The 16,379-nt window shown below is 40.1% G+C and overlaps 1 protein-coding gene across 5 annotated transcripts in view; it reads left to right on the forward strand.

The window, feature by feature from the left end:
- The window catches only part of LOC116579136 (zinc finger protein 432-like), a 58,549-nt gene that overhangs the window by 18,350 nt on the left and 23,820 nt on the right, over positions 1 to 16,379 (forward strand). For 3 of the 5 annotated variants that reach the window (XM_032324118.1, XM_032324120.1, XM_032324119.1), the window contains exon 5: positions 660 to 3,923. In XM_032324118.1, the coding sequence (XP_032180009.1) occupies positions 660 to 2,380 (1,721 nt within the window). In that variant the 3' untranslated portion in view covers positions 2,381 to 3,923. Of the gene's footprint in view, positions 1 to 659; positions 3,924 to 9,532; positions 9,742 to 16,379 lie in introns of those variants that run through there. The other 2 variants (XM_032324123.1, XM_032324122.1) reach the window with 2 other exon arrangements.

The following is a 16,379-nucleotide window of genomic DNA, read 5'->3' on the forward strand; positions in this document are numbered from 1 at the left end:
AGTGCCTTGTACACAGGAGCCATTCAGGAAACAGTTTGGAGTGAACAAATGCAACCCTCATAGTTCTGGATAGTGGTCTCTTCTCCCTTTATGATCTGGTGTTTTTCCAAGTTCTCTGGAATGGTGTTCCTCCAACCCTGTCGTTTGCTGCCAACAATGACTTGCTTCTGTTTTTACTATTTCTGCGTGTTTTGTGAGATCCTAGTTAGAAAGCAGCAAATCTACATACATTGTTAGATGCATAACCTTATTTATACTTACTGCTTTTCCCTTTTGGTTTGTTTATATTACTGTGTTTTTACTAATATATAAGAGATAAGGAAAATTTATATATGGCATTTAAAAAAATTTCATTTATTTATTTGACAGACAGAGATCACAAGTAGGCAGAGAAGCAGGCAGAGAGAGAAGGGGAAGAGGGCTCCCCGCTGAGCAGAGAGCCTGATGCAGGGCCCAATCCCAGGACCCTGGGATCATGACCCGAGCCAAAGGCAGAGGCTTCAACCCACTGCGCCACCCAGGCACACTATGGCATTTATTTTATACTGTTATCATAGGGTTGTCAGTAATGTGCCATTTGTTAAGAAACGTGAAAGAATTTTTTAAAGTTATATTCAAAACAAGATTATGAAAGGATTCATTGTTCTCTTCTCTTCTAGAACCTAGCAAAGTTCATAACCACCTGCAAGGTCACTGGGAAAATCCAAGAATGCTGAAAGGGATGGAACGAAACCACAAAAATGATGCATTTGGAAATACTGTTCCTCAAAGCAAAAATCATTTTCCTTCCAGGCAAAATCATATGCTTGAGTTCTATATAAAAACTTTGAAATCAAATTTAAGTTTAGTCAACCAGAGCAAAAGCTATGAAATTAAAAACTCTACTAAATTCAGTGGAGATGTGAAGTTATTTCTGTGTGATAAGCATGAAGATTTTCATTCAGCTGTTAAACTCCCTGTAAGTGCAAAACCTATTAGCAGTAAGTCCCAAGTCATTACGCCTCAGAGAACTCATGAAATAGAAAAACCCCATATATGCAGTGAATGTGGAAAAGCCTTCATTAAGAAGTCTCAGCTCACAGATCATCACAGAGTTCATACAGGAGAGAAACCTTATGGATGCAATATTTGTGCAAAAGTGTTCTCCAGAAAGTCCAGGCTCAATGAACATCAGAGAATTCATAAAAGAGAGAAATCCTTTCTATGCAATGATTGTGGAAAAGTCTTCACCATGAAGAGTCGTCTAATTGAACACCAGCGAACTCACACTGGAGAGAAACCCTACGTATGCAGTGAATGTGGAAAAGGTTTCCCAGGCAAGCGGAATCTCATTGTGCATCAGCGAAATCATACTGGAGAGAAATGCTATGTATGCAGCGAATGTGGAAAAGGCTTCACTGGGAAGAGCATGCTTATCATACACCAGCGAACTCATACTGGAGAGAAGCCCTACATCTGCAGTGAATGTGGGAAAGGCTTCACCACGAAGCACTATGTCATCGTACATCAACGAAATCACACAGGAGAGAAACCCTATATATGCAATGAATGTGGGAAAGGTTTCACGATGAAGAGTCGACTAATTGAACATCAGCGAACCCACACAGGTGAGAAACCCTATGTATGCGACGAATGTGGCAAAGGCTTTCCCAGGAAGAGTAATCTCATTGTACATCAGCGAAATCATACAGTAGAGAAATCCTATGTATGCAGTGAATGTGGAAAAGGTTTCACCGTGAAGAGCATGCTTATCATACACCAGCGAACTCATACTGGAGAGAAACCCTACATCTGCAATGAATGTGGGAAAGGCTTCCCCCTGAAGAGTCGGCTGGTCGTCCATCAGCGAACACATACTGGCGAGAAACCTTACAGATGCAGTGAATGTGGGAAAGGTTTCATTGTGAATAGTGGACTGATGTTACATCAGCGAACTCACACTGGAGAGAAACCCTATATATGCAATAAATGTGGAAAAGGTTTTGCCTTTAAGAGCAATCTTGTGGTACATCAGCGAACTCATACTGGAGAGAAACCCTTCACGTGCAGTGAATGTGGAAAAGGCTTCACCATGAAACGCTATCTCATTGTACATCAACAAATCCATACAGGAGAGAAATCCTACATATGCAGTGAATGTGGGAAAGGCTTTGCTATGGAAACTGAGCTCATTTTACATCAGCAAATTCATACTGGAGAGAAACCTTATGCATGCAATGAATGTGGTAAAGGCTTCACTGTGAAAAGCCGACTAATCGTTCATCAGCGAACTCATACAGGAGAGAAACCCTTTTTATGTAGTGACTGTGGAAAAGGCTTCTCCTCAAAGAGAAATCTTATTGTACATCAGAGAACTCATAATGGAAACAAACCCCAGTGACACAATGAATACGGTCACACCCTCAGGAGGAAAATACACCTTGTACGACATCAGAGATTTCACGCAGAATTAACTTCATGTGTACTGACTGTGGTAATCCCATTCCCAGGGAATTTATGCAGCAAACTCTGTAGACTGTTAATGGAAGAAAGCCTTCAATACCAAGTCAGCAGCCATCGTACATCAAAGAATTCATAGAAAGACTCTATGGATTTCACAACACCTTTCATTTGTTAAGCCTTGTCAATACACACAAGAAATGTGTAAGTCAAGGTACCTAAGCCTTTGCAGAGAATCTGAACTCATTACCTACAAGTGAACTCTCACAGGGGGTAAACTGTGATAGTTCAGTGACCTCATTAAACATCAGTGTGCTCCCAGCATACCTGAATATAGTCAGCATAGATCAATTAGCCTGTTGCTAGATTTTCACCCTTGGGAAATACTGAATTTGCACAGGAGTGAAGTTCAATGAATGCAGAGAATGTGCTAGTGCCTTCAGCGATCAATTACCTCATATCATATGTCACAACAGGAAAAAAACCTGATACTTCAATGCAGAAAAGTTCTGAGGAAACATTTCTAGGTAATTACATATATGAAAAGTATATATTAAGATAAAGCTTATGAATGGAGATAATAGGAAAGCCTCCTATGGGAATAAAGACCCTGTCCCATCAGTGATCATAATAGATCCTACCAGCGAGCTTACACACAGTAGCAATGATATGATTGTGCAAAAGCCTTTGCCTGGAATTAAAACCTCAATAATTGTGTGAAATTCATGTTGAAGGAAAATGGCAGTAAGTATGAATTTTAGTGCTACATTCTGCCTCATTTCTGATAAATTCATTACAGACATAAAACTCATGAACACACTAAATGTGGAGTAGCTAGCAGAGAAATTTTGGAGGAAAGAAGCCTCACGAAAACGATGCATACCTGAGTTTTCCATTAGAAGTCTAATCTTCTACATCTGATGTCCATTTTGGGGCAGGAAACCTTGAACCATATTCTCAGTGAGGCCATCATTTTAAAGTAGGCTATCCTCAACACTGATTAAATTTTAATGTACAAAATGCAGGGGCGTTCTGTGCCCTATTTGCATCATTGTATCATTAGCTCTTAGATTTCTTAGGTTCTAAAGTCATCTCTTTTCAGGCAAAAGAAAAAGGAATATATTTATAAATGTAATTTAACAAATTAGGGTGTATTTATTCAAGTTTGAAAGTAGCTTATGAAAATAACCTTATATATGATTTTTCTAAGTTTTTGGAAATAATTTTAGACTCACATAAAATTATAAAGTGTACAAAGTTCCTGAGTACTTGTACTTGGGTTCTTCAGTGACAGTATCTTACATAACCATAACACATAATCAAAACCAATAAAATGACAGGGGTACAGTGCACTAAGTAAACTATAGGCCTTATTTGGTTTTCACTAGTGTTTGCATGCATTAATTTATGTGCTTTGTCTTTTAGTGTAGCGTTATAAGAAACCTGATCACATATATAGACTCCCGTAAATCTCACCACAGTCAGGATGCAGAATTGTTGTGCCCACAGAGAAAAATCCATGTGCTGCCCCTTTATAGTGACACTCTCCCCACAACCCTGATCCATGACGACCACTGACCAGTACTCCATCACTCTGATCTTGTCATTTCAAGGATGCTGTTAAAATGGAATGACACAGTGTGACCTTTGGGATAGGCTCTATTTCACACAGCAAATTTCCCTTAAGATTCATCCAATTTGTTGGGCATATAGTTTTACTTTTTCTTACTGAGTAGTATTCTTTTGCTATGAATGCACCATAGTTTATTTGTTCAATATTAGTGGACTTTGGGTTGTTTCTAGTGTTTCATTATTATGAATAAAGATACTATGAATCCAGTTCGGTATGAACATAAGTTTTCATTTCTTTGGGATAAATGCCCATGTTAAGTTTGTGTTTTTAACTTTATAAGAAACTGACAAACTTTTCCATAGTAGCTATACTAATTTATATTCCCACCTTCAGTGTATCAGTGCCCCAGTTGTATCTTGTCCTGCACTTGGCACAGTCATATTTGATCCTAGACTTCCTGTCAGATGTGTGTAGTATATAATGGTGGTCTTTTTTTTTTTTTAAGATTTTTATTTATTTGACAGAGAGATCACAAGGAGGCAGAGAGGCAGGCAGAGGGAGAGGGGAGAAGCAGGCTCCCTGCTGAGCAGAGAGCCCCATGCAGGGCTTGATCCCAGGACCCTGAGATAAGGGCCTGAGCTGAAGGCAGAGGCCCAACCCACTGAGCCACCCAGGTGCCCCTATAATAGTGGTCTTAACTGATCTTTCCCAAACCTGCTTATACACTGAGCAGGTAAAGTTGTCATTTTTGCTTTCAGTTGTCAAACATAACTTTAAAAACTCAAAGGGGAATAGCTTATTACATCTGATGATATATTTACCTTTTTCATTTCATTTTCTTCATTCCTGGTGTCATTCTTCATTCCTTCTGTCATTCCCTTTTTGTTAGAGCTTCCTTTTTTTTTAATTTTTTATTTTTTTATAAACATGTATTTTTATCCCCAGGGGTACAAGTCTGTGAATCGCCAGGTTTACACACTTCACAGCACTCACCAAAGCACATACCCTCCCAATGTCCATAACCCCCCTCCCCCCAGCAACCCTCAGTTTGTTTTGTAAGATTAAGAGTCACTTATGGTTTGTCTCCCTCCCAATCCCATCTTGTTTCATTGATTCTTCTCCTACCCACTTAAGCCCCCATGTTGCATCACCACTTCCTCATATCAGGGAGATCATATGATAGTTGTCTTTCTCTGCTTGACTTATTTCGCTAAGCATGATACGCTCTAGTTCCATCCATGTTGTCGCAAATGGCAAGATCTCATTTCTTTTGATGGCTGCATAGTATTCCATTGTGTATATATACCACATCTTCTTGATCCATTCATCTGTTGATGGACATCTAGGTTCTTTCCATTGTTAGAGCTTCCTTTATCAATTCTTTTCGAGCAGGTCTGCTGGAAAAAAATCTTAGTTTTCCTAGAAAAAAGCCTTTTGCTCTCCCCTTTTTTCCCTTGTTGTTCTTTTTTTTTATATTTAAAAAATTTATTTATTTTTATTTTTTATTTTTTCCCTTGTTCTTCTTTATCCAGTTATTTCCTTGATATAAGAACATGTGGGATGCCTGGGTGGTTCAGTCATTTAAGCCTCCGACTCTTGGTTTTGGCTCGGTCATGATCTTAGTGTTGTGGGATCAAGCCCCACATCAGGCTCTGTGCTGAGTCTACTCCAGATTCTCTCCCTCCCCCTTCCCTCCACTCACATGTGTGTATGCATACATTCTCTCTCTCTCAAATTTTTTTAAAAAAAGGATATGCAATCTAGTTTATAAATCCTACTTGTGGCACCCCCCCCAAATTTGCCATATTTAAAAAAATAAAATAAAAATTTTTAAGTAGGCTCCATGCCTACTTAAGTGTTATGGCAGTGTTATGGCAGTGTTGAGTAACTCATTCCTTTAAGGAATTTATTTTTATTTTTTAGCATTTGCACTGTGCCAAGCACCATTGTCACTGGGGACATGTTAATAAACAAAACAGGCAGTCATGTCCTTTAGTGAAGGTGACTGAGTAAAATAAGTACATAATAGAATGTCAGTTAAGTGCTATGGAGAAATAAGAAGGCAAGTACATAGCTTATAATGGAGGAGCTATTTTGTTTTTCAATTATTTATTTGACAGAGAGCACAAGCAGGGCAGCAGTAGGCAGAGGGAGAAGCAGGCTCCAGGCTGAGCAGAAGCCAGACAAGGGCCTCAGTCCCAGAACCCTGGGATCACCACCTGAGCCAAAGGCAGATGCTTAACTCACTGAGCCACCCAGGCACCGCTGTGGTATGGGTTTTCAAGGACAGCTGTTCTGAGCAATGTAATTTGTACTAAGACCTACGTATACTGAGGGTAACCAGCAAGCATAATACTTGTAAGCCGGGAACACTCCAGACCTGTTTTCTCTGTTTTCTCTGGGCTTCCTGCCTCAATATTCTCTGAGAAGTTTGTAAAATATGCAAATTTTTAAGTCAAACCCCAGACCTCCTAAACCAGAACCTCTAGTCTTCGGCCCAAGACCCTGTATTTGTAAAATAATCTTTGTGATCTGTACTTAAATTTTAACATCTTTGCCCTAAATCCCGGATCAGTGCACCTGTTACCACCACTACACTGTAACAGGATGAATTCCGGGTAGACACTCTCTACAGTAAAGAATCAGATATGAGTGTTCTACCAACCAGGCCCTCTGATCCACTCCAGTTCTTACCCTTTCGTAGAGCTACACATCCTGCCATGGCAAGGTCAGATCAGCTCATTCCTGAAATCGATCAGGCAGTGTCCCAGAATGGGCTGCCCAGGCTACCCTGAGCTCTCTGGACCAGACGCTGAACTCACTTTTCAGAGCTTGACATCCCAGGTGAATGGGGTGACCCATTTAATTCCTGAAGAGAATAAAATACTCTTGCAATTAAGAAATTATACTGACAATAAATTCTTAATGTATGGAAATTAGAAAACATGGGGTGCTTGGCTGGCTCAATTGGTAAAACATGTGATTCTTGATCTCAGGGTCATGAGTTCAAGCCCCATGTTGGGCATGGAGCCCACTTAAATAATTTATTTTATTAAAAAAAATTTTTTTAAAGATTTTATTTATGACACAGAGAGATAGCAAGAGAGGGAACGCAAGCACGGGAGAGCTGGAGTGGGAAGAAGCAGGCTCCCCGCTGAGCAGGGAGCCAGATATGTGGCTGGATCCCAGGACACTCAGCAGAAGGCAGGCACTTAATGACTGAGCCACGCAGGTGCCCAATACTTAAAATTTTAAAGAAGTTTTTAAAAGATTTTATTTATTTGACAGACAGAGATCACAAGTAGGCAGAGAGGCAGGCAGAGAGAAGAAGGGAAGCAGGCTCCCCGCTGAGCAGAGAGTCTGATGGGGGGCTCCATCCCAGAACCCTGGGATCATGACCTGAGTCAAAGGCAGAGGCTTTAACCCACTGAGCCATCCAGGCACCCCTAAAATTTTAAAGAAGTTTTTTAAAAAATTAGAAAACATGTATAAACCATTGAAAACATTTTAAATAACCCATAATTGTACTTGAGTCTAGCATTGTTTATAATATATTCTCCCCAAATTTTCAAACATATGTAAGTATATTTCATGAAAAAAAATTGAGGTTAGTTTTTTAATATTTATAACGTTATGAGCATCTACATCATTAAATACTCTAAAACTTCTAAAATTGACATTTTCATAATAAAGTAATATGGAATTATGACACAAAGATATGTAAACAATGGAGAATTGCAAAAATTGGGAATGTGAAAACTTCTGAAATACACTTAAGTACAAAGCCAGAAGTAATCCAAACTAAATGTTTACTTAACCAACCACAAGTAAACAGGCAAATGCTTACAATTTGTTCCCATAATGGGGGTCATAAGATTTATATTATTCTGAAGATATATTTTTTTCTTCTTGAGAATACAGTTATCTTTCCTTATTTATACTGACAATTTTAGTATATTCTTTTCAGTTCCTATGTACTGTTTGGCTTAGTGGATGTTTCATAATTTACCAAAGTAATTGTCTATCATCGTACATTTAGATTTTTTCTTTTTTTTTTTTTTAAAGATTTTATTTATTCATTTGACACAGAGAGATCACAAGTAGGCAGAGAGGCAGGCAGAGAGAGAGAGAGGAGGAAGCAGGCTCCCCGCGGAGCAGAGAACCCGATGCGGGACTCGATCCAAGGACCCTGAGATCATGACCTGAGCCGAAGGCAGCGGCTTAACCCACTGAGCCACCCAGGCGCCCTAGATTTTTTTCCTTTTTAATTGCAAAAGCCAATGTTGTTAATATTAAGAAAATTTGGGGGGCACCTGCGTCGCTCAGTTGGGTAAGTGTCTGCCTGCCGCTCCTGGTCCTGATCCCAGCATCTTGGGATCCAGGCCCTCATCGGGCTCCCTGCTCAGTGGAGATCCTGCTTCCCCCTCTCTCTCTGTCTGCCGCTCTGCCTGCTTGTGCTCTGTCAAATAAATAAATAAGAATCTTTAGGGGCGCCTGGGTGGCTCAGTGGATTAAGCCACTGCCTTCAGCTCAGGTCATGATCTCAGGGACTTGGGATTGAGCCCTGCATCGGGCTCTCTGGTCAGCTGGGAGCCTGCTCCCCCCCTCCCCCCCGCCTGCCTCTGCCTACTTGTAATCTCTCTGTCAAATAAATAAATACAATCTTTAAAAAAAAATCTTAAAAAAATTTTTTTTTTAGTAAGTAAACTGTTGCAGTTAGAATTTCTACATCAAAGAGAATGAAAAATGTAAATTGATTCAGGTCGCTTTCTAAAGAGGGAGTAACTAAATCCTCTATGATTAAACCTCCCATGCCTAAATAATAATAAAAACTTTAAAGTGTGCGCTCTTAAAAATCTGGGCACTATGCAAAGTATAATAATTACATTATCTCGTAATTTCATATTCAATACCCCAGGGTCATCTTCATTTATTTTTGTAAGGCAAACAAACATTTGCACCTTCACTTCATCCCTTTCCTTACTGCAGGTAGTAGCTGTGTATCCACTCCCACGGGGGGATTAGCATTTCTTTAGGAAGCCCACCCTCTTAGCTTCGCCCGTCAAAAGCGGTCTTCCTTCTGAACGACTAGGGCCTTATCCAGTCTATACACAACCGCCCTCTCCCTAAACCTAAGACGTTAAGCGACCACTGGTTTTATCAACTCTATGACCGAGGCCTCTCCAGCGACGTTCCAGCTTCTTCAAACTTTCTTCCCCACGTCGGCCTTGGTCTGAGCCCATCCCAGCCGTACGGACACCTGCCTTCCTCTAAGATGGCCGCGTCCACGGTGCTCCCGCCTAACGACTGCACTCGGCAGTGCACAGAGGGCGCCGCCATCTTTCTTCTCTCGGCGGATAAACATGCCTGGTGGCTTTGGGTAGACACCAACCTCTGAGTCTTACCCGGTTAGCATAACTCTGTTGACCATCCCTCCCAACAGGAGGTAAAAACACTGATGTGGCCCGTCATGATTTCGATCTCCTCACACAGCCGCTATGCCCCCTCCCATCAGACGGGCCGGGGTGGGCGTGGCCGTTATGTCACAGAGCCGGGCCAGTACTCGGCGCTCCGAAATCCCGTAGCGCTCCCAGGTCCTCGCGGGAGGCGTCGGCCCAGGAGGACCCGAGTCCCTAGGTACCGCGAGGAAGCGCACGCGGAGAGGGGTGGCTTTGGAAGTGGGTGGCCTTTCGTGGCTGCCAACAGCGTCTGTAGCGGTTCGGGTTCAGGTGAGTCGGGTTCTGGGCTTAGCTCTCGGCCTGTGGGGTCAGTGAAACGGGAGCGTGTGTGAAGAACCGCGGCTGGGATTTTATTGGGATTCAGTCCCTGAGGAATCTGAGGGGAGTGATGGGGCCTTTGGAAAGTCGGTGCTTAAGAGTCTGAAGAAGTCCCGGCCGAGCGGCCTACTGTGTTAGGGTTTGAGGTCCACGTGGATCTCACTGTCTGTGGGACTCGGTGGTTGAGAAGTGGGGTAGGGAGTATGTCCGTGAACGCCTGTCTCGTCTGGCTTCCGCGTCAGAGAAGCCTGGTTTGGAGATGTTCCTGTTGGCTCCTTGGGCTTGCTTGTGGGTTAGTAGGGCCTTTGATACAGGACTTCCTCCTGGAGACGCCATGTGGAGCTGTCAGTGTTTGAGGAGGTCCAGGGCCCCCAGAGAATCGGAAGGTTCAGGATCAAACCATGAATGCGGGAGACCTGAAAGGTGCATTTTCTCCAGTTAATCCGAACCCAGTTCACTGCTTCAGTCCGTCCTCGTGGACCTTACTGAAAAGTTCGTCTCCCAACATCACCACTCTTCTAACATTCCCACAAGATTAAATGGGTTCGGAGTGAGCCTGTGATATATTGACTATTAAAGATGTAGCTTTTGTTTTTCTTGCCTTCAAGTTCACTGCACTTTTGGATATTTCCTTTTAGAGTCATTCTAAGTGAAAGCTTCTCTTTTACCCTATCTTCTGTTTCATAGTGAAAACCTTGTCCTCCCCCTCCCCCCATTTAGGATCATCTGTATAAACACAAAGAAAAATTAATTGTATCATGTAATTGCTCATCCTCAACATATTTGTGTAGGAGATGATATTTATACTTCTTAATCACTGCAGTGAGTATCAACACGGTTGGTGAGCCAATGCCATGGTGTCTGAGTGAAACATTAATATAATAACTGTATTCAAAAGTATTCAATTATAATTTTAGTAGTTTTACTGAGGTTTAATTTACATACCATAAAATTCACCAGGCATAAGTATTTACATTTTGGTGACACTTTGGCATTCTTTTTGATTTTAGGTATTCTGATGGGTATGGAGCAGTACCTTGTGGTTTTATTTATTTTATTTATTTTTATTATTATTATTTTTTACCTTGTGGTTTTAATTTGTGTTTACCTAATAATGACTAATGATGTTAGTTAAACATCTTCTCATATGCTTATTTGGCATTCAGATATCTTCCTTGGTGAAGTACTTGTTCAAGTCTTTTACACTTCTGTGTTGTCTTTTCTTGTTAATTTTTGAGAATTCATTCTATATTCTGGATACAAGACTTTTCCTTTACCAGTTATATGCTTTGCAAAGATTTTCTCCTAGTCTTTGACTTGCCTTCCAACATTCTCTTAACAGTGTGTTTTGGAGAGCAGAAGGATTTAGTTTTTATGAAGTCCAACACATGAACTTTTCTTAATGAATTATTCTTTTGATGTGCCTAAGAAATCTGCTTTGCTGCAAGAGCAGAGGATTTTCTCCAATTTTTTCTTCTCAAAGGTTTAGGGTGTTCTGGGTTTGTTTTTTTTTTTAGGGTTTTCACTTACTTTTTTTTTTTTTTTTAAGATTTTATTTATTTATTTGACAGAGAGATTACAAGTAGGCAGAGAGGCAGGCAGAGAGAGAGAGGAGGAAGCAGGCTCCCTGCTGAGCAGAGAGCCCGATGCGGGACTCGATCCCAGGACCCTGAGATCATGACCTGAGCCGAAGGCAGCGGCTTAACCCACTGAGCCACCCAGGCGCCCCTTCACTTACTTTTTTTTATTTTGAGCAAGATATATGATCCGATGTATGGATCCAAGTTCTTTTTTTTTTTTTTTTTGTATAGCATGTCTACTTGTTCCATCAACATTTGTTGAAAGGTTGTCCTTTCTCTACTGTACTGCCTTTGCACCTTTGTAAAATGTCAGTTGACTATATATATATTCTGTACTCTATTCTATTCATTCATCTGTTCTGACACGGATATTACCCTGTCTAGATTACTGTAGTTTTGATAAAAATTCTTGTAGTCAGGTGGTACAGACTCACCAATAAAGTCTTATTTATTTTAGAGAGTAGGGGGAGGGGCAAAGGGAGAGGGAGTATGCATATCTGAAGCAGACTCCAAGCTGAGTGTGGAGCACGACACCGGACGTGATCCTAGGACTCGGAGTTTACAATCTGAGCTGGAACCAAGAGTTGGTAAATCAACTGAGCCACACCCATGCACCCAATCCTGTTCTTTTTTACAGTTGTTTTAGCTATTCTAGACCTTTTGCATTTGTATGTGAATTTAAGAATCAGGTTGTCAGTTTATACAGAAAAGCCTCCTGGGATTATGTTTGAGATTTGTGACTCTAGGCCAGTTCTGGAGAATAGTCTGTTCAGTTCATTTAAAAAAAAAAAATGGACCATTTTCTGACATGGACAAAGTGTATCTTTCCATTTATTTAAGTCATCACAATTTCTCTGATACAGTTTTCTTTTCTTCTTCTTTTTTTTTAAAGATCTTATTTATTTATCTGACAGACAGAGATCACAAGTAGTCAGAGAGGCAGGCAGAGAGAGAAGGGGAAGCAGGCTCCCTTCTGAGCAGAAAGCCTGATGCGGGGCTCGATCCCAGGGATCATGACCTGAACTGAAGGCAGAGGCTTTAACCCACTGAGGCACCCAGGCGCCCCCTCTGATACAGTTTTCAAAAGGTGTTTTAAATTTTTGGTAATCTTTTTCCCTGAGTATTTCACCTTTTTTTAATCATTTTCACCTTTTTAAAAAAAATCATCATTTTATTTGCTTATCTTTTTTGTTTCAAGTTTTTATTTAGATTCTGGGTCGTTAACATATAGTGTAATATTGGTTTCAGGAGTAGAATTTAGTGATTCATCACTTACATATTAATATCTAGCACTCATTACAACAAGTGCTCTCCTTAATGCCCGTCACTCATTGAGCCCATCTCCTCCTCCCCCCATCAACCCTCAGTTTGTTCTCTATAGTTAAAAGGGTCTCTTATGGTTTGTCTTCCTCTCTTTTTTCCCCCCCTTCCCCTATGTTCATTTTTTTTGTTTCTTAAATTACACGTGAATGAAACCCTATGGCATTTCTCTTTCTTTGACTTGTTTCACTTAGTGTAATATACTCTAGCTCCATCCATGTCATTGCAAAACGCAAGATTTCATTTCTTTTTGATGGCTGAGTAACACTCCATTGTATATATGTATGTATGTGTGTGTATATATTATACACCACATTTTTATCCACTCATCAGTTGATGGACCTTTGGGCTTTTCCCATTATTTGGCTATTTTTGATACCACTGCTGTTAACATTGGGGTGCATGTGTCCCTTCAAATCAGTATTTTTGTATCCTTTGGGTAAATACCTAGTAGTACAATTGCTAGATTGTAGGGTGGTTCTATTTTTAACTTTTTGAGGGACGTCCAAACTATTTTCCTGAGGGGCTACACCAGCTTTCATTCCCACCAACAGTGTAAGAGAGTTCCCCTTTCTCTGCTTCCTTGCCAACATATGTGGTTACCTGTGTTGTTAATTTTCGTCCTTCTAAAAAGTTGTGAGGTAATATGTCATTGTGTTTTTGATTTGTATTTCCCTGATGATGAGTGCTGTTGAGCATCTTTTCATGTGTCTGCTAGTCATTTGTAGGTCTTCTTTGGAAAAATGGCTATTTGTGTCTTTTGCCCATTTCTTAAGTGGATTATTTAGTTGGGTTTTTTGTTGTTGTTGTTTGTTTATTTGTTTTGGTGTTGAGTTTGGTAAGTTCTTTATAGATTTTTGGACATTAACCCTTTATCAGATATGTCATTTGCAAATATCTTCTCCCATTACATAGATTGCTTTTTAGTTTTTTTAGTTGTTTCCTTTGCTGGGTAGAAGCTTTTTATCTTGACGAAGTCCCAAGTTCATTTTTGCTTTTGTTTCCCTTGTCTCCAGAGACATGTCTAGTAAGAAGTTGCTATGGCCAATGTTAGAGGTTGTTGCCTGTGTTCTCCTCTAGGATTTTGATGTGAGACAGGGACCAGTTATTTTCTTACCTGATTGTATTTGAGTCCTCTGTCTTTCTTCGTCAGTCTAGCTAAAAGTTTGTCAGTTTTTTGTTTATCTTTCCAAGAAAGGCAGCTTGTATTTTCATTGATCTTTTGTCTTTTTAGTTTCCACTGGATTTATTTCCACATTCTATTTTGTTATTTCCTTACATTTACTGATTTGGGGCTTTGCTTGTCCCCCCCCCCCACTTCTTTCCCATGTAAAATTAGGTTGTTTATTAGAGAGCTTTCAAGTGGATTGACCAGGACCTGAATTTCTATGAACTTCTCCCTTAGAGACATTTTTCCTGCATCCCATAACTTTTCATAGGTTCTCTTTTTCATTTGTCTCAAGGTACTTTTAAAATTTCTTTTGATTTCTTCTTTGGCCTCTGGTTGTTTACTAGCATGTTGTTAAATCTCCACATATTTTTGACTGTCCCACTTTCTTTTTGTGACTGATTTCTACTTTCATACCATTGTGGTTGGACAAGATTTGGACCAGAGGGTGAAGGGAGCATTCAGATTAAAGGTTAGTTTCCTGGGGTATTTTCTGAGGGCAGACCACAAGTTCCATGGGGACAGAATAAGGTTTTGTGAGTCTGGTGGGGATGGTCAACCCGTGTTAGAATTACTGACTACTACCATGCAGGCTGTGTACCACCATTCATGCTGTAGTCCTGATGGACTTGTACTCCATTCAAAACATTTTCTAGGAGCTGCAGGGTTGGCCTTCTCTAAGAGAAAGTTGCCATGTGGGTTCATCACATGGCTCGAGGTCAGCAACCAGGATGTACAGTAAATTGGGGATTCAGAACCCGACTTTATGTTGGAAATGATAGAAATGGGGCATGATGAGTTTCATGACAATAGCCAAGGTCCCGAGTGACCCACTGGGTGTTGGTGGTAGTTTGAGTAGTGGGGCTGAATAAATAATAAAAATCTTTAAAAAAAGCTGCCAAACTATTTTCTAAAGTGGTTGTATCATTTGCATTCCCAATAGCAATAAATGAGAGTTCCTTTTGCTCCATATCCTTGCCAGCATTTGGTGTTATTGGTGTTTTGAATTTTGGCTGTTCTAATAAGTGTGTAATGGTATCTCAGAGTTGTTTTAATTTGTAATTCTTTAATTATGATGTTGAGAAGCCTTTCATTTGCTTATTTGCTATCCTTGTATCTTCCTTGGTAAGATGTCCTTTTGGGGCTTTTGCCCATTTTTAAAACTGGGTTGTCTTTTTTTATCATTGAGTTTTAGGAGTTCTTTGTATATTTTGGGTAACAGTCCTTTATCAGATATGTCTTTTGCAAATATTTTATCTAGTCTGTAGCTTATCTTCTCATTCTCTTGAGATAGTTTATATTTCTAGCTGTTACATTGAAATTTATCATCTACCTTTTTTTTGAGACACAGCGGGCACTTAAGTATACGAGGGGTTGGAGGAGGACAAAGGGAAAGGGAGAGAGAGCCTTAAGTGGGCTCCACACCCAGCCTGGAGCCCCATGCAGGACTTGATCGCTCGACTCTGAGATCACAGCCTGAGCTGAAATTAATTGTTGGACACTTAACTCACTGAGCCACCCAGCCAACCAAACTGGCATTCCTGGGCTAAATCCCCCTTAGTCACTGTCTGTAATTCCTATTTATAGTATCCTAGATTTTTTTTGCTAATATGTGTTTCTTTCCTCTAAATTCTTGTTTATTGACATAACAGTTCAATATCGGTTTTGGGAGTAGAGTTCAACGATTCATCCTTTACATATACACCAGTGCTTATCATAACAAGTGCCCTCCTTGATACCATCACCCGTCTATCCCATCCCCCACCCACCTTCCTCCATCAACTTGTTTTTTCTCTGTAGTTAAGAGGCTCTCATGATTTGTTTTCCTCTGTTCTTCCCCCCACCATGGGTTCATCCATTTTGTTTTCTTAGATTCCACATATGAAAGAAATCGCACTGTATTTGTCTTTCTCTTATTTCGCTTATTGTTTTGGTAATATGTTAATGATTTTTCATGTATTTCATGAAAGAGATTAGTCTGTAATTTTCCTCTCTTTTGGTGCCTTTGTTTGGCTTTGGTATTTTGATAATAGTGACACCATAGAAGGAATACATCTGGGCATAAGCATTAATTTGTGAGGTAGTTGTTTTTAAGTAGGCTCTGTGCCCAGCATGGAGCCCAAAGTGCGGCTTGATCCCTGAGATCAAGTCCTGATTGGAGATCAAGGGTTGATTGCTTAACCAACTGAGCCATGCTGGTGCCCCAGGAGACAGTTTTTAATTACTAATTCAATTTCTTGTTTTATGTCTATTTGGCTTTTTTTTTTAGAACTGTTCTTCTGTCTGTTTTGTTATTTGTCTCTTTCCAGGCATTTGTCCATTTCATCTAATTAATATTTATTTTTAATTCATGATTACTCAGAAGTATACTAGTTAATTTCCAAATGTTTGTGTATTTCTGAATTTCATTCTGAAGCAGATATCTAATTCAGTTCTGTTCTGGTTGGAAAATATATTGTAAATTTATTGACATTTGTTTTGTATCTTAAATTATGATCTTTCCTGGAGAATGTTTTTTGTAC

Source organism: Mustela erminea, chromosome 19 (genome assembly GCF_009829155.1).
Source record: "Mustela erminea isolate mMusErm1 chromosome 19, mMusErm1.Pri, whole genome shotgun sequence".
Taxonomy (NCBI): domain Eukaryota; kingdom Metazoa; phylum Chordata; class Mammalia; order Carnivora; family Mustelidae; genus Mustela; species Mustela erminea.